General features: G+C 40.3%; 2 protein-coding genes across 2 annotated transcripts; both read left to right on the top strand.

Annotated features, from left to right (window-relative positions):
* The first annotated feature begins 4280 nt into the window (after positions 1-4280).
* LOC124283268 (glutathione S-transferase 2-like) lies at positions 4281-11357 on the top strand. The gene is made up of 5 exons (XM_046719296.1): positions 4281-4489; positions 8031-8123; positions 8531-8646; positions 9407-9514; positions 10842-11357. Exons 1-5 carry the CDS (start codon positions 4357-4359, stop codon positions 10998-11000), a joined length of 609 nt encoding a protein of 202 aa, XP_046575252.1. The 5' UTR covers positions 4281-4356; the 3' UTR covers positions 11001-11357.
* Positions 11358-13652: 2295 nt separating this feature from the next.
* LOC124283240 (glutathione S-transferase 1-like) lies at positions 13653-19929 on the top strand. Its single transcript, XM_046719270.1, has 5 exons — positions 13653-13892; positions 15652-15744; positions 17080-17195; positions 18071-18175; positions 19322-19929. Exons 1-5 carry the CDS (start codon positions 13760-13762, stop codon positions 19478-19480), a joined length of 606 nt encoding a protein of 201 aa, XP_046575226.1. The 5' UTR covers positions 13653-13759; the 3' UTR covers positions 19481-19929.
* Positions 19930-21420: the final 1491 nt, after the last annotated feature.

Genomic DNA, 21420 nt, shown 5'->3' with positions numbered 1-21420 from the left:
GTAGTTTTTAGTCATGGTCACTTCTCAGAAACTCTGGAGATATTTCAGGAATATAGTAGATTTGAATGCACATATCCACTGTCAGTATCAGTGTGTATTAGGGGTGGGACAGGTCTAAATTTTCTACCCGGGTACCCCACCCCCTATTACCCTACTCTACCCTACCTGATACCCGTTATGTTAATTCCTGACATCAAATTTGTAAGAAATGGCACTACATTCTTCAGTTCGAAGGCTACAATTTCGAGTTTTTCAATGTCTTAACCATGTATTATATTCAAAACAGGTGACTGTGAATAATGTCTAAATCTTCAAAGACAATACAACCTTTCAGTGACTGGAGTCGGCGTAATCATCCAATGTAGGTTGTCACCAAATTTGAAGACATTGGGTACAACAGTTCATGAGATATCGTGTTAACAAGAATCAGGACGTACATACGGACGTACGGGCGGTGCTATATACATATATACAAAAACACAAATTTTGACCAGGTTAACCAATTCCTTTTTCGAATACAGGAAGTTGAACACACAAACCCCAGTTCCGCACCAAATGTTCCGCACCTACTTGAAAATATCCCTGCACACATTCAGCACAGGTCATTTTGCCAAAATACCGGCACTAAATATTGAAAATCATGGTTCGTTTTAAGTACTTGATGGATGTCTATTAAAAACACAACACTCCTCAACAAACAAACAAACAAACAAAAAATAATAATAATCCAATCACACCTGTCAGGTAATTCTGTCTGCAGCGCAGGCTACGGAAGTTGCTTGTTTATCTGAATCACACTTCGGCGCAGTGATGACTTAGCATAACATCACTTCCACAGGCTAATTTGCATATCACGTGACCGGACTTTTTCTCTGTAAACAAACATATGAGAGGGCAGATTTAAGATTTAAGAAGTTTTATATTCTTTTAGTCTTATGTTGAAGGGCCGACAAGTTTCTGTAATATAGCTGCTTCCACAATCACAACTAATTCTGTAGACGCATCTTTTGGGATTGGGTTTAGCCTGGTTGCTGCCGCCTCTGCCGTTTGCTCTCAGCATAGTTTTCAAGCTTTTGTCAGAGTAAAATGTCACATCAACACTGGCAGTTTTTCGAAGAAGTCAGCTGATGTGATGGCTAATCTGAGTTTGGTAGTGAATATTGATTCTGATGGGAGCTGGTTCGGGTTTAGGAGGACGGTCATTTCGTTGGTGGAGGTTGGTGACTATGGTCTGTTCTACAAGTTGAGGGTGATGAAGGTTGTTTTGAGGTGGTCTACTTCATCTTGGAGTTGGGCTGGGTGGCAGATTGCCTTGGCGCGTCTGGTCGAAACTATGGCTCGTTTTATTTGTGGATGGTGTTTGGATAGATAGTGAATATACTGGTCAGAGTGTGTTGGTGCTCTATAGACAGAGGGAGTGATCTTGTCGGAGGAGTTGTCGAGCGATACATCAGGCTGAACCAGTGCCAGAGGATAAGTCATTGTCGGTCGTACATATAAGGATAAATAAACACGAATGACAAACCGCATTCGTCTAATATACATTTAACATTAGCAAGCCATGGTGAAGCACCCATATCATATTCTAGCATTTGTGATAAAACATTGTGAATTATAACTGACATTTTACTTCGATGTACATTAGTAGCAAGTTTAGACCAATATCAAATTATTCGCTATTTAATATTAATACAGAGATAGAAAGGCGTCCAGTCTCTCCATAGGGCATGTAGATTGGTGTACTCTTGCGTAGTTTCAGGAAAGATTACATGAATAACCTGTGAACATATTCTTAAATGTTTATATTTGAATATCCCCCACCTCGTAACCATATAACATGATTGGTAGGACCGTGCAGTCAAAACATTTCTAGCATTTGAGAGGATAACAGGCACTGCTTTTAATGCTTGATAGTGAAGTGCCCAAATAGCTTTTGTGAATTTACGATTTTGGTGAAACTGTATTCCAGGTAGACATAATCGTCAACGGTAAACTTATGTTTTGCTTTTCTTTGCTGGTCCCGTTCCAAAGATGACCACATTGGTTTTGAGTACGTTTACTGTTAACTTCCAATATCTGTGGAAAAACTCCAGGCAGTGTTGTAGTTGTTCCCGGTTGTCAGCTAACAGAACTGTGTCCTCAGCGTATAGTAACAGCATTATCTTCATATTGTATGGAATTGCTTCCACTGTAACTCCTTTACAATGATAATAATTTATATGGATTTCGATGTGGTTTAAAATTAGAGAAAATAATAGTGGTGATAGATGTTCTCTTGCCGGACACCTTTTCACAGCGGAAGAATCCTGCGATTTCATTGTTATATTTGATACAAGATTTGATATTGTCAGACATGTTGAATATTACTGAACATAATTTTCCATTTATTCCATATGAGAGAAGTTTCTGCCACAGTCCAATTTCTCGATCCATTGTCGAAGCCTTATGAAAGTCAATGTATGCAGAGTATCATTTGGTCTTTGTTGACTTCAGTAGATCTATTAGGCTGTTGAGTACAAATATATGGTCTGTAGTAGCGTATCCCTTTCTAAAACCTGCTTGAAAACATCACGTTTCCTTGCTAATCTCTCACTCATCTCATCATGCACAATCTTCACAAAATCATCATGACTATTGCCTATATATGCCTGGTCCTGCACAGACGCTTCTAACCGATTAATCATATCCAACAGTTGTCTACATGTAAAATGCTTGTGGTAACACTTGTTGGAATGGATCAAATATAAAACTGGAATCAATTTAGAACCAAATGTAACACACATCATATTTAGTTACAAAGAAAAAAGAAACGATGTACTAAACTTGATTTTTATTGTTACCAAACATTACATATATACATGCAAATGCCAGACAAAAAGACGCACATAAATGGCGTTAAACTATAACGTCAGTAAGCAGCTTCTCTATACAGATTGTAGATCTGAAATTTTTCATCTCCTTCTAATACCCATGCCACAACCTTTTTACATATTCCTTTTTGTCACACTCTGCCATATTGAAATGTGTGCCATAAAACAGAAACTGTCTTGATCTACAAGGTACGCTATTTGGAAAATGTATGTAGTACATGTTGTGATACCTACAAAAATGAAATAAAGTGATTAAACAAACCCAACAGTTGTTTCAGAGTATGTGGTGGATCAGAAGGTGGATCAGATGTGATAATTTCTCAAAATCCTCAGTTTCAGTATCACAAATTTGAGGGTCCAGTTCTATCATCCAAGGGGCGGTGGGGTAGCCTGGTGGTTACAGCGTTCGCTCGCCACGCTGAAGACCCGGGTTCGATTCCCCACATGTGTACAATGTGTGAAGCACATTTCTGGTGTCCCCGACGTTATATTGCTGGAATATTGCTACAAACGGCGTAAAACTAAACTCACTCACCCCATCATCCAAGAAAGAAAAAAATGATACATTTTCAATAAAACATCCCCGTCAAACATGCCCACGCAACCAGCACTGTTAACTAGCTCAGGCGGACGCAGCACTTTGAAATTGTTACAATTTTCTAAACATTCATATGAAACAAAACAATAATCAATGACGGATGAGCCAAAATTAGAAACATACTTATAAACCTCTGCTGACGCCATCCCTTTGTTTAGCGTCGCACCATCACCTGTCAGTAAGACCCGGACGACACCAAGATAGGTCTATCTGAGACTTAAATACCTCAGTATCTGCCCTACCTGACCCCCTTGCGGTCTTTCTACATGCACCAGGACCTCGTCTTCGTATCTCAACCCTTACGTAAAATCATCCATTCCATCACATCGCCCATTCAACATACACATATCAGATCTCACCAACAAGTCCAAACATAAACTACCGCTGTTGTTTACAACATACTCCACAACATCCCTAACTGGAATAATGTCAACACCTTCAATATAATCTGCCTCGGTGAAGCACCCACTGTTAAAATCACCGCATATGAGAGTCATATTTGCATATTTATATAGTTATGCAAGCAAAATATCATAAAAAATATCGCATATTTCTTGTAGAGGTATCTGGATGCATTTATCAGACATATGTGATTAACACTTCTGTTTACGTTGTTATATCGAGCTTACCAAAGTATACCTTCAAAGGAATTGTCTTTTACTGATACTCAATGCACGTTCAAAAGTTCAAGACCTCCCCCTGCTGACCAAGTGTTGCATCATGCATGTACATGTAGAAGGTCACGATCATGTCTATTCCATGTCCATAGACCGCAAGTCATGGTGACTCACGTGATCACGTCACTTTCAACAAGACCCTGCCTTATAAAAAGGGGAATCATTTATCTGAAGCGACTATACCTGGAACAGACCAGACATCACACACAAGATGCCGACATACAAGCTCAAGTATTTCCAATTCAAAGGTCGCGCCGAGGTATGTCGCCTCCTGTTCGCCTTGGCTGGTCAAGAGTTCGAAGATATCCGCTACAGTCAAGATGAATGGAAAACGGAAAAAAGTAGTGAGTTGAAACCGGTTGAATGAATGGACGTGTTGGTATGTTGTGGTCCTATAGGTCCAAGGTTGCCATTTGTCCCGAGACTATTTTTAAACAAACCGAAACATGAGTCTCATTAACCAATTCAGACAATGACCACCTTTTCAGCCGATCCGAATTTTCTCGTGTGAATGTGAAAAGAGGCACTACTATGGTTACACTGAATTCCACTTCCTTGTTTCATAAGAAAAATGGCATTTACAAATTGATTTTAATTTTAAAGTTTTAAACAATCGTATTTCTATATTTTATGTCGAGGTTTAGGCAGCATGTGGTTAACTAAGACGTCACAGACTGGCCCTGTTAGAAGAGGTCGTACAATGATTCACAATTCATCTGGGTCACTGGTTACACCTGTTATGTGTTCTTTGCGCTTATCAAGTGTATTTTTGTAACGTATAATGTGATTGATATAATATCAAGTCTGTACCACACCGCCAGACTTTTCTAGCGGCCGAGCCTCGTTTTGAGATTTCCACGATTTGCAGATTTCCGTTTGTCAGAGCACGCTGTACGACAGAGCACGCTGCTCGACGTGTTTGCAAGGATTAGATGAAGCGAGGTGTTGCAATATATACAAGTGATTAGATGTATCAAATAATACTGATTAGTATTTATATATCCAGTTGAATGAGTCTCAAAATTCTGGACTGGTTATTGTACTAAGTTGCGCAACAGGACGGAACCCAGTCAGCAGGAAACGAGACTGTTGTGTTTCAACTGTTTTGACTTGCATAACAAGACGCCCAAGTACTGTAATTTTTACGTTTTTAATACTGTAATGTAATATTTTTATTTTGGTGAGTTTCGGTTTGATTGTTGATCTTTTTGTAGACGGCTTTCATATGCCAACCACGTCAGCGAGTCTGACCGCCCAAACAGGTTAGTCACCTCTAACGACAAGGATCAGGATACTAAATCGTTAATCAAAATATCACATAGCTGTGTTGGTATTGAATGTCTTTGTATGTTTGTGTGTATGATGTATAGGAAAGCAAGTGTGTGTCTCTCTCTCTCTCTCTCCCTCGTCTTCCTCTCTCTTCCTCCTCTCTACCTCATCTCTCTCTCCCCTCTATCTGTCTCTCACTCCCTCCTCTCTCTGTGTCTCACTCACCCTCTTTCTCTCCCCTTCTCTCACTCTTTCTCTCTCGCTCTCTCTCTTAATATCTATGTAGGAACCAGATCAATATTCCATCATGGAGAACAGGATTATGCTTAACAATGCTTTGCAAGTTCTTGCGGTGAGGGGTCCATTTCAGTGTGGATAGAACACTACTTTATTTCGGTGACTGCCTGCTTGTCTAGCTATAGTGTCACCTAACTTCGTCCTTGTTACACACATTCCTCTATGAAGTGCTCTATCCAATAAGGAACACCCAGACAATCGACCTTGGCAAGGCCTGCACGTACTATTAGCTGTACATATTTTATAGACAGCCCAACTCTAAGCATGAGTGAAATGCCGCATGTGTCACCGCGCCTCAACACACTCTGCCACTTTCAATTCCAGAATAAATACAATCATACGCTGATCCTTTCGAATACTTCGATCTTCTATACAGAACCGTTGCTATGGACCGATACAAAGTGTTTACATTGCATTCTTAACCAATCAACGCGTGCGCTCGAAATCACGTGACAACGACAAACGTTAGCCCGGAAAATGCTAGATTACTCCTATGAATCAGCAGATTTAACTGGGCCAGATCGCAGAGTGTAAGGTTGCGTAATGTTTTTGTATGTTTTCCGAACACATTTGCTAGTCGGATTTTCTTAATACCATATTGGTATTTTGTTTTTAACAACAATACCACCAAACTGACCTGGTCAGAGAGAAGGCTTTAATACAGGGTCACGTGCATCTTATGTAAACAAAATATTTTAATGTTTAAAAAAAATGTAATTGGCAAGGACAATTACCGACACTAAAGATATATAGTGACGACACTCACAGAACTCATCGAGTTAATCTTTCTGATAGAATGTCTGTTTTACTATAAGATCAATGTAACTGTCAATGGACTTTGCACTGATCAAGAACGCATCAACGGTGCCCTCATTGACTATATTTGCAAGTACTTTATGTTCCTTTCAGTTCAGCGGCCCGATTCTGTGGTGTAGTGGTTAGAGCGTCCGCCCGGAGAGCGGAAGGTCGCGGGTTCGATCCCCGACCGCGTCATACCAAAAGACGTTAAATTATGGTACTGGTTGATCCCTGTCTGGCGCTCGGTATTAATGGGTACAACAAGGACTGGTCGGCTCGGAGTCAGTATAATGTGTCTGAGTGGTGTTTTCAAGCTTCACTGCGGCATGGTATCTCAGTGGGATAGCACTATTAAACCAGATTAAGTCTTGGCAAGTACAAGCAGCCGCACATACACATACACACGCATGCACGTCGTCATATGAGCGAAATATTCTCAAGCACGACGTTAAACCCAATTTCACCTCACCTCACCTTCAGTTCAGCGTGATTCCTTTGTTTGTATATATTTTACGCCTCACCCAGCCACATTCCAGCCACATGACGGCGGTTTGTAATGTAATCAATCCAGTGATTGATATCATGAGCATCGATCTACGCAACTGGGATACAATGACATGCGTCAACCCAGTCAGCGAGCCTGACCAGCTGATCCCGTAAGCCACCTCTAACGACAAGCACTAGGTTGCTGAAAACTTTCAGCATGAATCGGTTTAATTATACAATGTCAGCATAAAGGGACTTTGAATTAGAACTATTTGAATATATTTTTCTCTTTGAATTAAGATTTTGAATCACGTTCAGAATGGATATAAATGCAACTGTTTAATCCTTTCATGTTACTAAAGAAAAGAGTCTTTATGAACGCCATTTACGAATATATCTTTCATACGCAATAAACATCGATAGAGTTAAAATAGACATTCATCGTTAATTAAAGTCCATCTTGTTATATATTCATGACAGCTTTTTTCATATTTGAGGCAAGAAATTCGAAATCCGTTGCGTGCGCTTAACGGTTTGCGCTGTGGCATGGTAAAGAAGATGTGAGGCTTTAATACTGTCTGTGGCTTCTTTTAAAGGAAACGTTGCCACAAGCTGCATCGGAAGCCTGTCTTCAACATGCACTAGGCTGTTGTGTTTGGGCGTTTAAATCAAAAATGGTGCTGGTGTGTTTCAGCACCCTGGTTTTTCGCTGTTTTTAACAATGTTTCATTTCACTCAAACTCTCAAACTCGAGGAACCCATGCTCGGAGAAGTAATCCTTCATAAATGAACTTTCAAGTACAAGGGGGCGGTGGGGTAGTCTAATGGTTAAAGCGTTCGCTCGTCACGCCGAAGACCTGGGTTCGATCCCCACACGGGTACAATGTGTGAGGCCTATTTGTGGTGTTCCCTGCCGTGATATTGCTGGAATATTGCATAAGCGGCGTAAAACTCACTCACTCCAAGTACAAAAGCGATGCGTTCTAAACATTGCATTCTAAGCGTATTTGAAAACTTTTTCGCCCTATGTTTCAGACGTTCCTTTCGGACAGATACCAATTCTCGAAGTGGATGGGAAGTCTTACAGTCAGAGCAGCGCCATTTGCAGCTTCCTGGCAAGAAGATTCAGTAGGGATTCAAGCTAATTCTTTCTGCAATAGTTGTATGTTATTTAACGCTGCCGGACTCAGCAATTGTTCAGTTATATGAATGCGGTCTGTGACTAATCAAGCCTGGAATAGGGCACCCAGTGATTGACATCATGAGCATCGATCTACGTAATTCGGATACGATAACATGTATCAACCAAATCTGTGAGTCTGACCACCCGATTCCCTTACTTATGATACGTATTGGTTACTGAAGACACATTCCAAAAGTGTGTTACGATTATACGGATAATACTTTATATTTTCCTTAATAATATTCTTAACTTCAGTTTACCCAGATGCATATTTCGTTTGTATTCGTGACAGGGTACACAAGATAGTTTGAAGCTGGTTATTGCTGTTCTAACTGTGAGTGTTGTGTTGTAGAATTATATGGTACGGGAGACATCCAAGCCCTTGAAGTGGATCAGGTCCTGGGTGTAGTCCAGGATATATCAAATACCGTGATCAAAGCCTTTTTTGAGAAGGATGAAGCCAGGAAGGTTAGCTACAGTGCCTTGACTCGTCAGCATCTTATATACTTCGGCCCCGTGCGTCTGCCTCTACAAGAGAAGAGTTTGTAGCTCGATAGACGACGCGGGGGGTTGTGGGTGTGTGTGTGTGTGTGTGTGTGTGTGTGTGTGTGTGTGTGTGTGTGTGTGTGTGTGTGTGTGTTCTCATGTTAAACTGCTGCGTGGTGTTTCTAAAAGCTTGCACGATGAACATTAGTACGGGCTGCTAGTAGAAGCAGCTAAATGCACACACAGAAACACACCCGCACGCACGAAATAATAATGAACTTGGCGTTAAACCCCATCTCACATCGCCTATACGGCGGGTAAAGGGAGATGGGACAGGAGGTTTGGTTCCAAAGCCCATGCATCTCAGAACCGTATCTTAGTTCTTCGGTTTCAACGGTGTGCCAAAGGGGTTTGATTCCCCACATGGGTACAATGTGTGAAGCCTATTTCTGGTGTCCCCCGCCGTGAACATCGTCGGCTGCTAACAGCGGCGTAAAACTTAACTCACTCAGTCACCAAATGCTTCCTCCTTGTACCTTTATTAACATGGGGGAAACGCACGGGAAAAGTTTTGATAATATATACTCAGTCTGTCATAAATATATTAAAACTTTGTGCGTTTCCCCCATGCAATGTGTAATGCCCAATTCGGTTGTCCCAAGTCGTGATATTGCTGGAATATTGCTGATATTGCTAAAGCCATACTCACTCACTTTAAGGAATTTGTGTTGGATCTGAACAGGCGCAGTTCATGAAAGAGAACAAAGAAGAAAAGCTGCCGCAGTATTTTGGGATGCTGGAAAAGCTTCTGGAGAAAAACGGAAGTACAGGATTCTTCGTCGGCAAATCGGTAACCACATGTCAAATTGTCCTTCTTCAAAACCCACATGAATCTTCATCTTCACATGCAAACAGTAAACTCCGTGTACAGCGAACTTGATTGTAACGAACTGACGGATATAAGGACCTGCTGTTTTTATTTGTCGTATAACGAACTACGGTTATAACGAATAAAAATTAGCGGCCCCTTGGAGTTCGATATAACAGTAGTTTCTGTATATTATTACAAACTAAATCGATTCTGTTCTTATCATATCAATAATGGTTGTAGTACCATTCCGCCAGCTGATGAAACACACAATCCTAAATTTCAGGTAAAGGCACTTCATATTTATAAAAAACTTGTTTCTGAAATTGTGAAATCAAATTTTTAGAATAACTTTGGGAATAAGTCCGTGAAGATCCGGATTAGAGTCTATGTTCGGCAACCCATGCCTGTCGTAAGAGGCTAACGGGCTCGTATATGGAGGCTTGCAAAGTGGTTCAATCATCATCTTATCCTACTTACGTAGATCAGTGCGATATCAGTCACGATATCAATCATTTGATTGTCTGGTCTACTATGGTGTCTTACAATTAAAATGTTAGTGTGGCGTTAAACAAAATATGTCATTGAACCCAGTGCGCTAGCTTCTGGTAAAAACTGATTAATGAGAATCGTATGGATGACCTCGTTGTTGGTATGTCATTGTAACCCAAGAGCGGCGATTGTTCTTCATATTATCAACCACTGGTCCATGGCATTGCTAGAAAGCCAACGAAACTTGAGAAAATGGTTGTAATCATTCTTCATGAGAATAGTTCAAGCAGACAAGGTACCGGTTGCACAAAGCGACAGGTACCATATCTGGGTTGGAGACAATGAAGTTGCGATCATCTTAGTGCTGAGATCGCTTAGTACATGTGGGCAGTGTGTGAAATAGCCACTGGCCCGGTAGCCCGTGGCTAGTAAAAATCCATTCGGGCAATTAAATCTTCACAGTCACTGGCCTTACTGGCTGGAGAATTTTCATGCGGACATTAATTTTTGTAAATATATCAATCTCTCCGACTTGATAAGTTATAACACATTTTTCAACCATGCAAGATTATGGTACGATACAAATGTTCATCATATTACCAGCTTAATAATGAAACCAGTGTCATGGCGACAATATCTTATTCTCATCTATTTTTGTGATCTTTGGCTTAGTTTCCACATTCAATTTTCGGGCTAGTGAATTATTTTGTGGGCTAGTAACTTTCAGGCATAGCTATCCCGACTGGCTAGCAAAACTGGGCCCCAGTGGGCCACTCGTGCAAGTGGACCCAACAATATATATGTACTCTGTTTTCAGATTACCCTTGCTGACGTCACTGTGTTTGACATGTGCGAAAAGATCCAAGCAATGGTGGACTTAGACAAGTTCCCTCTGGTCAAGAAATGCCGGGAAAATGTAGCTTCTAACCCCAAAATCAAGAAATGGCTTGACACGAGGCCTGTTACAGAAGGCTAGTTAAGTGACATCCACAAAGACCATATAGAAACGCTATTTTTTATATATTCATTCGTTTTACACAAATCGCTGCATGAATCATACATCTATGCTGTATGTTTTAGTAACTGTATTGATCCTGTTATTGCAAATAATTCACGTTCATGGGTGACAAGTACCCACTGTGCTGCAATTAAGCATGAAAAAGTTTACTGTTGAAATTTGGTGTCCCCGACATTCCTTAGTGCTGTAGACGATATTCTATAGAAAGATGATTCAATGTTTTATGATTTTGTGTTCCTCATGTACAAAATATTGTTGTACATGTTATTATGAGAAACATGTTTTCAACATTTACAAATAAAGGTTTTCAAAATTGTTGATTTTTCTGCTTGTAGTTGTATCGTTTGCGTGTGTGCGTGCGCATGTGCATATGCGTGTGTGCGCGCGAATATGTGCTTGCTGATTTATTTTAACAGTCTTACAAGAAAACCATAGTCATTTACACAGACTGGAAGTAATTCCGCTTTGAAATGAATTTCCAGTACATCGTGAAATAACAGTATTTTTATCATAAAAAATCAATTTTACATATAATTCGCAATAGGATGTAAATGATGTGTATTTTTTAATGTCACCTCTGAGTGATACACTTAAAGGGGGAGCATTTACAGATGTCAACTGCGGCATTAAAAGACCTTTCCGTTTTATAAATATCTATATCAATGGTGTCTATCAAAACGAAACAGAAAAAAAGAATCACTTTTATACAGAGTTATGTCCCTTGTCATGGTCCGAACATGGCGCATTGTATGCCCCAAACACAAGTTTTCTCAGAAGTCTCTATGGATGCAAGGATGACGTTTTGCAAGCACAATAAAGAAAGATAAACATTTGAAATAATAATTTGAAAAACAAATCAATTTTGGCTAGGTTAACGAATTCCTTTTCCGAATGCAGGAAGTTGAACACACAAACCCTAGTTCCGCACCAAATGTCACCTATTTCAAAATTTCTCACACGTTCAGCATAAGTCAGTTTTTCAAAAATCCAGCACTAAATATTGAAAAATATGGTCCGTTTTAATTACTTTAATTACTGGATGTCTATTAAAAAACACAACACTCCTCAACAAAAAAAAAATAAACAAACAAATAATAATAATTCAATTACACCTGTCAGGTAAATCTGTCTGCAGCGCAGACTACGAAAGTTACCTGTTAAGCTGAATCACACTCTCGCGCAGTGATGGTTTAGCATAACATCATTGCCAGAGGCTAATTTGCATATCACGTGACCGGACATTGCTCTTGTTTGTAAAGACCCGCGCATATTAATCATATTGTTTTACATCGTTATATAGATAAGTGCGACAATGAGGCTGATGACAATAGTTTAAATGTACTGTATTCCCATAATGCCATTCAAGGACTCCAGACGTCCTTAGAATAGTGAGAGTGAGAAAGAGAAAAGTGTCTCATGATGTGGAACGAAATATATAGACATGATATGATACGTTAAAAACAGCACCCGACCAGTTGGTCTACGAGACACTTATTACTTGATAGTACATATAATATATAAAAGTGGATAAAATACATACATACATACATACATACATACATACATACATACATACATACATACATACATACATATATTCCAGCTATATGGCGGCGGTCTGTAAATAATTGAGTCTGGACCAGACAATCCAGTGATCAACAGCATGAGCATCGATCTGCGCAATTGGGAACCGATGACATGTGTCAACCAAGTCAGCGAGCCTGACCACCCGATCCCGTTAGTCGCCTCGTACGACAAGCATGGGTTACTGAAGATCAATATTCTAACCACAGTCCATTCAAGATTTTGTCTTTAACCTGTTTTATCTATAAACATCAGGTTACTATCTAGGCAGTAAAAAACGTATTCATGCTCTACACAAGTTAACGTGCTATTTCCGCCATATAGCTGGAATATTGCTGAGTGCGGCGTAAAACTCAACTCAACTAACGTCCTATTTATTGTTGAACTTGAAAATCGGAATATGTAGGCACTTTGTGAGAGTGATGTCCCTTTGTTGACACGATACATGCATGTTGTTAATATTGACCGTCAGCTATTTTAGATCATAATGACATCCCCGCGCGTATTTATGACAAACTAATAACCTATTAGTAATCTACTCGTATCTTCTGTTTAATATGATATTCTGAATTGCAATCTAAAAAAACGATAGGTCGGCCCGTGTAAAATTATGAAAACAACATAAACATTCACATTGTACGAGTGAACATTTAAAAACACTTAAAAGTAATATTATCGTATTAAGTTTACAAATTAATTTGTCATGTATGTATGTTTCTTGAATGAAGTCGAAATTGTCGCAACGAAGCACACAGCTGACGTCATCATTCTGCCGGGACTCGACTTTTATTCGAGATATGCGAGTTTGTTGTTCTTATACAAAGAGAAAAATCACCTGATATTGAAATTAGCCTGTGGCAGTGATGTTGAAGTGATGATGAAAAGTCACCACTGCGCCTATGTGTGTAAATGATAGACGGTAAAGGGTTAAAGAACTTACCGGTGAATACAGGTTACAACTAACCGAGAATTGCAAATCATTGCCTATTAACAAGTCACGTGAGTCACGTGATCACAACAAGCTTCAGCGCACACGACCCAGCCTTATAAAGGGAGACGATAGTTCATGTGAACTCAAACGTCAAGTCATCTGAAGCGACGATAACTGGAACAGACCAGACATCACACACAAGATGCCGACATACAAGCTCAAGTATTTCCAATCGAAAGGTCGCGCCGAGGTATGCCGCCTCCTGTTCGCATTGGCTGGTCAAGAGTACGAAGATATCCGCTACAGTCAAGATGAATGGAAAACGGAAAAAAGTAGTGAGTTGAAACCGGTTGAATGAATGGACTTGTTGGTATGTTGTGGTCTTATAGGTCCAAGGTTGCCATTTGTCCTGAAACTATATTTAAATCATAACAAGGCACCCAAGAGCTGTGCATTTTATTGAGTTTCTGTTTGAGGTGGATTGTTGGTCTTTTTGTAGACGGCTTTCACACATGTATGTCAAGCACGTCAGCGAGTCTGATCGCGCAAACAGGTCAGTCGCCTCTTACGACAAACATGGGGTGCTGGAAATCAACAACCCGGATCTTCGCGCGGGTGGGTGGGGGTGGAGGGGGTGGGGACAGCTCTTTTATAATAACTCGCATATTATCTAACTCGTGATGGATAAATCCTTGCATATTTCTGTTGCAGGTTTATTGTTGATTTTTGTTTTGTTTTTGTCAACGTTTGTTTATCATCTAACGTACCATCAATACAGTCCAGTATATTGACCAGATGTCCGAAGAAATGTGCGTTAGCGTAAAATATAAAATAGAAACATAAGATATGATTCATATATAGTTCAGATGTGTTGCATTACATAAATATGTCTGTCATTTAAAATGTGAAAACATCCTGGTTGTATATCAAGCCGGATAGATCTAACTGGTTTAAACTGGTTTTGCTTTCACAATAAACATAAATTTCATAGTCATTGTACACGATTGAATCACTAGCACAATCAATATCAAACTGCGTGCTTATAAATACCAATGACAGCTATGTAAAACAGTAGAAGAAGACAGTGTTTATTTACTGAATGATCTGTTTGCCAGGGGCGTAGCTACCACTATAAAAAAGCCCGGGCTTACACATGATTGTTGCTAAAAAGGTTGGGGCAAGTCTTCAATACTATCTAAATAAAAACCTTTGCAACCTATCGGGCTTACACGAAAAAGGGCTTGCTACGCGCCCGTTTGCTGTTTCACAAACTCATCAACATTCCTATATAAGAACATCCAGGCCTAACAATCCAGTGATGTTTATCTATCTACGCTGTTGGGATACGATGACTACCCGATCCCGTTAGTCGCCTCTTACGACAAGCATGGGTTACTGAAGACCAACCCGAATCCGGATCTTATTTGCATTACCTTACCTAGTTTACATGAGCAGACCTACATTGAATAATGAATAGAGGCTGTGCGTCTCGCTCGCTGTAACTTGTATGTTCATAATACTATGTATATCGATCGCTGTTGCGACATGTGTTACAAGCCACCTGAAACAGCATTATAGCGTGTGAGTGAGCATAGGCAACGAGCCAAACCCTGTTTAAAAAAACAACAACCCCGCAAACACCAAAACACCCCCACCCCCACGCAATCCCCCACCCCCACCCCCACACAAATAAACAGTCCCCAAAAACACAATATCAATTATATTATCTGACAGGTTCCTAGGTCTACATTTAAAGTATTATATTTAACAAAGTGATTTGTTGACTAATAATATTCTCATAATTTACTCATTAATGGTTTTCAAACGGATTATTGGTAAACGGTCAACATATACCTAAGCCGTCAAAACGTGTATGTGTCGTAGGCTATGATAATGCAAACATCATTGTGCTAATACAGGACCTTTCTTGTTCTTTTACTTCAACCAATCTACCTCTTCTCCTAATGAATATTCATGTTTCAGACACGCCATTTGGTCAATCAATCTACCTCTTCTTCTAATGAATATTCATGATTCATACACGTCACTAGTCAACCAATCTACCTCTCTTTCTTATGAATATTCATGTTTCAGAGACGCCATTTGGTCAGCTTCCAGTGTTGGAAATTAATGGAGAACCGTATGGGCAGAGTTCAGGAATAATCGCCTTCTTGGCCCGAGAGTTCGGTATGTACTATGTGCACGGTATTTAATACTATTTATACAGTTATTAATTAATTTAGCACTACAGGTCGTGTTCTGGCAACAGTTTAACCAACACCAACACCAAACAAAACGAACCATTAAGGACTTGTGATCGTGTTATCCATTCTCCGATATTCACTCAAACAAACATGTATTTTCCTTTCCATCATTGGGGAATATAATCATCATACTTCTATATCCACTTCAGTACATCCCGTGGCTATCTTCGTGGTCAAGTCGATAGTACATTAATTTGTGGAAATAGGCTGTTCGATTCCCGACGATTCGTAACAGATGTATAAATAATGGTAACTGTTATTGCCTTGCCTTTCGTTCGATAGTAAAGGGATAAAAGTCGAGGCACACACACACACACACACACACACACACACACACACACACACACACACACACACACACACACACACACACACACACTTCATTCATCTACGAGTATACGCTGCTCTGTTACTTAGCACAGACTTGTAGTATGATTTGTTTGTTGTTGTTTATCCATATCCCTGCTACATGACACAGGTCTGTAAATATTTGAGGTCAGACCAGACAATCCAGTTCCGTGTTGACATGAGCATCAATACATCGGCCATGATTCCACGTGTCAGCGGTGGTCTGTAAATAATCGAGTCTGGACCAGACAATCCAGTGATTAACAGCACGAACAGCGATCTACACAATTGGGATATGATGACATGTGTCAACCAAGTCAGCAAACCTGACCACTCGATCCCGTTAGTCGCCTATTACGAAAGAGCTGGCTTGCTGGAGATCGACTTTAACCCGAATCCAAGATAGCTTTGACATGAAGGGGGGAGTAGGTAAAAGTCAAACCATTTTGACTACCACTGCTAACATCAAACTACTGCAACAAGTGCAGAACAGTACTGCTAGGATGCTGACTGGAACCAGGGAACTGACCATATTACCCTCGTCCTGAAATCACTTTGCTGGGTACCCGTAGAGCACTTCATCACTTTCAAGACTCTTTCACGTATTCAGCCATAAATGATGAAAACGCCCCAGCCAATATTAGGGACATGTTACATCGCAACCAACCAACACGAGCGTTAAGATCAGCCGATGATAAACTGCTTTAAGTTCTAGAACTAAAACAAAGATGGGAGAAGTGGTTCTGTGCTTTGCAGCTCAAAAACGTTGGAATGCTCTACCACTGGAAATCTGAAGACTCTGAAGACTTATCTCTGTTCCGCTCTCAGTCATATGTAATCTGGAAACCAGGCGGTATACAAATCAATTATCATTCATTCATTTACTTTTGTAATTATATTTTATTGCCAGGTATTCATGGAAAAACTAGCCTGGAGCAGCTGAAGGTGGACCAAGTGATGGGCATCATACAAGACATCTACACACACATGCTGAAACACTTCTATGAGAAGGATCCAGCCAAACAGGTGAGCCCTAGGACCAACACTGGGTCAGTATGGCTTCACGCCCATTTTAGCAATATTACAGCTATATCACGGCGGGGGACACTAAAACACTTTGTACCCATGTGAGGATACGAACCAAGACCTTTGGCATAACGGATGAACGTTTTTACCACTTGCCTGTCCGCCGGCCGTTAAGCGACAATGAAACATTACCACCATATGACATTTTAAGTGCTTTATTGGGATGACTGTAGTCAGTGTGATATATTGAACCCGATAACTGCTTACAACGACACGGGGGCGGTGGTGTAGCCAAGTGGTTAAAAAGTGCTGAAGACTCGAGTTTGATTCCCTATATGGGTACAATGTGTGAAGCTCATTTCTGGTGTTCCCAGCCGTGACATTACTAGAATATTGCTAAAAGCGGCGTAAAACTAAAATCACTCACTCACACTCACACTACGACATGATGTTTTTCTATATTGAAAACTTACTGCAATATTCAGCCTCGGAGGCGGTCTGTAAATAACTGAATCTGGATAATGAAAACGAGTGAGTGGCATCAAGAGCATTGATCCCAGCAATACAAAGTCTCACCATGATCACTGATCGTGCCCACCCCTTTCAGTCAGTCACGGACACGTGTCACCGTATCCCAGTTGCGTAGATCAATGCTCATGGTGTTGACCACTGGATTGTCTGGTCAAGACGGCGTTAAAAACAACAAACAAACAAACATCTAGACACGACAAACATACATGTGGAGTGCTGAGATTGTATGTTGAGAAATATGTAAACTCTTCTTTTGTTGAAACGACCTGATTAATCATAATCGCCATTGGAAGATGTGGCACCAATACGTCATCATGAGTATAATATAGCATCGTTTTTTTCAGGCGGAGATACTCAAGGAAAACAACAAAGATCATTATCCAAAATACCTGGGCTTTTTTGAGTCCATTTTGAAGAAGAATGGTAGCGGATTCTTCGTGGGAAATAGGGTAAGTACACGCACATCGGCTGCAGTCAAAAACGGTTGTGTCGAAGTTAAAGCGAACTGCGCGAATACTTCGAGATACCCGAAGTTCGACACAACCGGAAATGAAGAATTAGCAGGGACAATATTTTGACTTTGAGATACCCGAAGTTCGACACAACCGAAAAAGAGAGAATTCGCAGGGACTATATTTGACTTCGAGACAACCGCACCTTCGACACAACGGTGTTTGTACTAGTTTTTGACCAGCAAATTGTAGACATAAGTGTACTCTCTCCTTAAAAACACATATGAACTAAATAAGATCTAGTACAGTAAAACACTGTTGTGTCGAAGTTAAGGGTCCAGCGTAAATAATTCGTGTTATACTAGGTTCGAGATGCAAAAGGATGACTAAATTGACAGCTTTGTTCAACACAAACGTGTTTAATAGCATTTAATATAACATTTGGAAACTGATACAACGCCTTGTTACTTGTTTTTGTCAGACATTATGGACAGCTGTGCTTTTATCTTCCATTTTGACAAATGCGAAAGAATGTAGCGACCTTAGCTATTGCTCGATCACTTAATCTCCATATTCACCAATCGTTGATAGGTGGTAACTAGTGTTAGGAATTGGTTAAAATCTCATAATTGATGATTGGTTCATTACAACCGTTCAATCATCGAAAGTAATTGGTTTGCGTCATTTATGAAATTTTCCTGGTTATTTTTGTTTTCACAAAAAACATTAAGTAAAAACATGTAGTTCTTTGTGTGTGTTTTTTTTGCAAGTTGCACATCTTTAAAGGATGACTAGTATGTTAGGAATATACATTTCTTGGGGTCCTTAAGATAAATTCAATGGAACGAGCTTGTAGTGTTAATGAAATGTAACAGACAAAACCACCCTTGTGAAAAATTGTTAATGCAAAAAGTGTTCCAGAATTGTTTGTATTCGATTACGAGAAAACATGATCGATTGCTTGGTCGTTTAGTCACTGCGACCAATCCTCGATTATTTCAATTAATCGGACCACTACTAAAACAGGCATAGCTTAACATAGGCGGATCCAGGAATTTTACTAATCGATAGTCATTTTCAAATATGAGCATCAAGAAGTTTATTTTACCCCCATTGTTAAAGGTTCGTTTACAACTCTTCCAGATAACCCTGGCTGACATTGCTGTGTTTGACACCCTCGACGGGAAGATTGACGCCAGTTTAGTAGAATCTTTCCCGCTGATCAAGGAAAACTGCAAGAAGGTCCGCGCAAACGAGAAAATAGCACAGTGGTTGGACAAACGTCCCAAAACAGCCTACTAGTTACGGCCAAACTCATATCGTCTACAGAGGCGGTGGGGTAGCCCAGTGGTGTAAGTGTTCGCCTGTCATCGAAAGCCCAGGTTCGATTCCCGAATGGGTTCAATGTCCGGCGACCGTTGCTTGTGTCCCCGCCGTGATATTGCTGAGATATTGTTAAACACGACTTGCAACGTTACTATCTCTCTCCTGCGTCACTATGATAACATCTGCTAGGCTCAGAGTTTAGGGCTGCCGAACCTTTACCGTTTCCAAGTCACAGAGGGTAAAGCAGAAACTGTCTTTCTTTTTGTTTTTGGTACTAAATTTCTCTGGATGGCGACTAAAAGTGTTCGGAAGCTATTTAATGCTTCGAGTTGCATATGTCGCAAAGTATGTAAGATTTGTGGCGAAAACTGAACAATATGCACAACTATGTTTCTTAACGAAAATAAAATATTTTAATAGCTGGACTAAGTGTATCTTGTGAATGCGTATTGATACTGTTACTACACTTCATGTTACCGTAGTTTCTTGTGTTATAACTGCAGGCTTCCTGGCCGGTTAGACCATAAGTGTTGATACTGTTACTACACCTCACGTTACCATGGTTTCTTGTGTTATAACTGCAGGCTTCCTGGCCGGTTAGACCATAAGTGTTGATACTGTTACTACACCTCACGTTACCATGGTTTCTTGTGTTATAACTGCAGGCTTCCTGGCCGGTTAGACCATAAGTGTTGATACTGTTACTACACCTCACGTTACCATGGTTTCTTGTGTTATAACTGCAGGCTTCCTGGCCGGTTAGACCATAAGTGTTGATACTGTTACTACACCTCACGTTACCATGGTTTCTTGTGTTATAACTGCAGGCTTCCTGGCCGGTTAGACCATAAGTGTTGATACTGTTACTACACCTCACGTTACCATGGTTTCTTGTGTTATAACTGCAGGCTTCCTGGCCGGTTAGACCATAAGTGTTGATACTGTTACTACACCTCACGTTACCATGGTTTCTTGTGTTATAACTGCAGGCTTCCTGGCCGGTTAGACCATAAGTGTTGATACTGTTACTACACCTCACGTTACGTTACCATGGTTTCTTGTTGTTATAACCTCACGTTACCATGCAGGCTTCCTGGCCGGTTAGACCATAAGTGTTGATACTGTTACTACACCTCACGTTACCATGGTTTCTTGTGTTATAACTGCAGACTTCCTGGCCGGTTAGACCATAAGTGTTGATACTGTTACTACACCTCACGTTACCATGGTTTCTTGTGTTATAACTGCAGACTACACCTCACGTTACCATGGTTTCTTGTCTGGCCGGTTAGTTACTACACCTCACGACCATAAGTGTTGATACTGTTACTACACCTCACGTTACCATGGTTTCTTGTGTTATAACTGCAGGCTTCCTGGCCGGTTAGACCATAAGTGTTATTGATACTGTTACTACACCTCACGTTACCATGGTTTCTTGTGTTATAACTGCAGGCTTCCTGGCCGGTTAGACCATAAGTGTTGATACTGTTACTACACCTCACGTTACCGTAGTTTCATGTGTTATAACTGCAGCAATCTCTGCCCCTGCTCCCTTTTTAAATCCAAATTGAAAGGGGTGTGGACAGTCTTTGTATTCTTTTGCCCACTTTTCAATTCTACAGAACAGAAGCCTTTCAAATAATTTACCAGTGACGGAAGGAAGCGTAATCCCTCTATAATTAGAGGGATTACCCTTACTTTTACCATGGCCTTTATTTACTGGTAAAATGCAACCAATATTAAACATCTGCTGAACATATTCATATGAAACAATATCGTTATACAACGTAAGGATATGAGGAAATAGCGATCTTCCCGCACGTTTAACATGTTCATTAAAGATGCCATCTGATCCAGGGGATTTACCACATTCTAAACGTTTAACAGATACAAACAGTTCATCATTGTGGAAG

The sequence above is a fragment of the Haliotis rubra genome, unplaced genomic scaffold (assembly GCF_003918875.1).
Source record: "Haliotis rubra isolate DU_JTF1 unplaced genomic scaffold, ASM391887v1 Scf311, whole genome shotgun sequence".
Lineage (NCBI taxonomy): Eukaryota > Metazoa > Mollusca > Gastropoda > Lepetellida > Haliotidae > Haliotis > Haliotis rubra.
The sequence above is the reverse complement of the archived record's forward strand: the minus strand, read 5'-3'. Positions and strand labels throughout refer to the sequence as shown.

What these genes read in the sequence shown, in the direction of transcription:
- LOC124283268 (XM_046719296.1), top strand. Translation starts at nt 4,357, where the DNA reads ATGCCGACATACAAGCTCAAGTATTTCCAATTCAAAGGTCGCGCCGAG. An exon ending in ATGGAAAACGGAAAAAAGTA is followed by an intron (nt 4,490 to 8,030) that starts GTGAGTTGAAAC and finishes CCTATGTTTCAG; the next exon opens with ACGTTCCTTTCGGACAGATA. An exon ending in CTTCCTGGCAAGAAGATTCA is followed by an intron (nt 8,124 to 8,530) that starts GTAGGGATTCAA and finishes GTTGTGTTGTAG; the next exon opens with AATTATATGGTACGGGAGAC.
- LOC124283240 (XM_046719270.1), top strand. Translation starts at nt 13,760, where the DNA reads ATGCCGACATACAAGCTCAAGTATTTCCAATCGAAAGGTCGCGCCGAG. An exon ending in ATGGAAAACGGAAAAAAGTA is followed by an intron (nt 13,893 to 15,651) that starts GTGAGTTGAAAC and finishes TTCATGTTTCAG; the next exon opens with AGACGCCATTTGGTCAGCTT. An exon ending in CTTCTTGGCCCGAGAGTTCG is followed by an intron (nt 15,745 to 17,079) that starts GTATGTACTATG and finishes TTTTATTGCCAG; the next exon opens with GTATTCATGGAAAAACTAGC.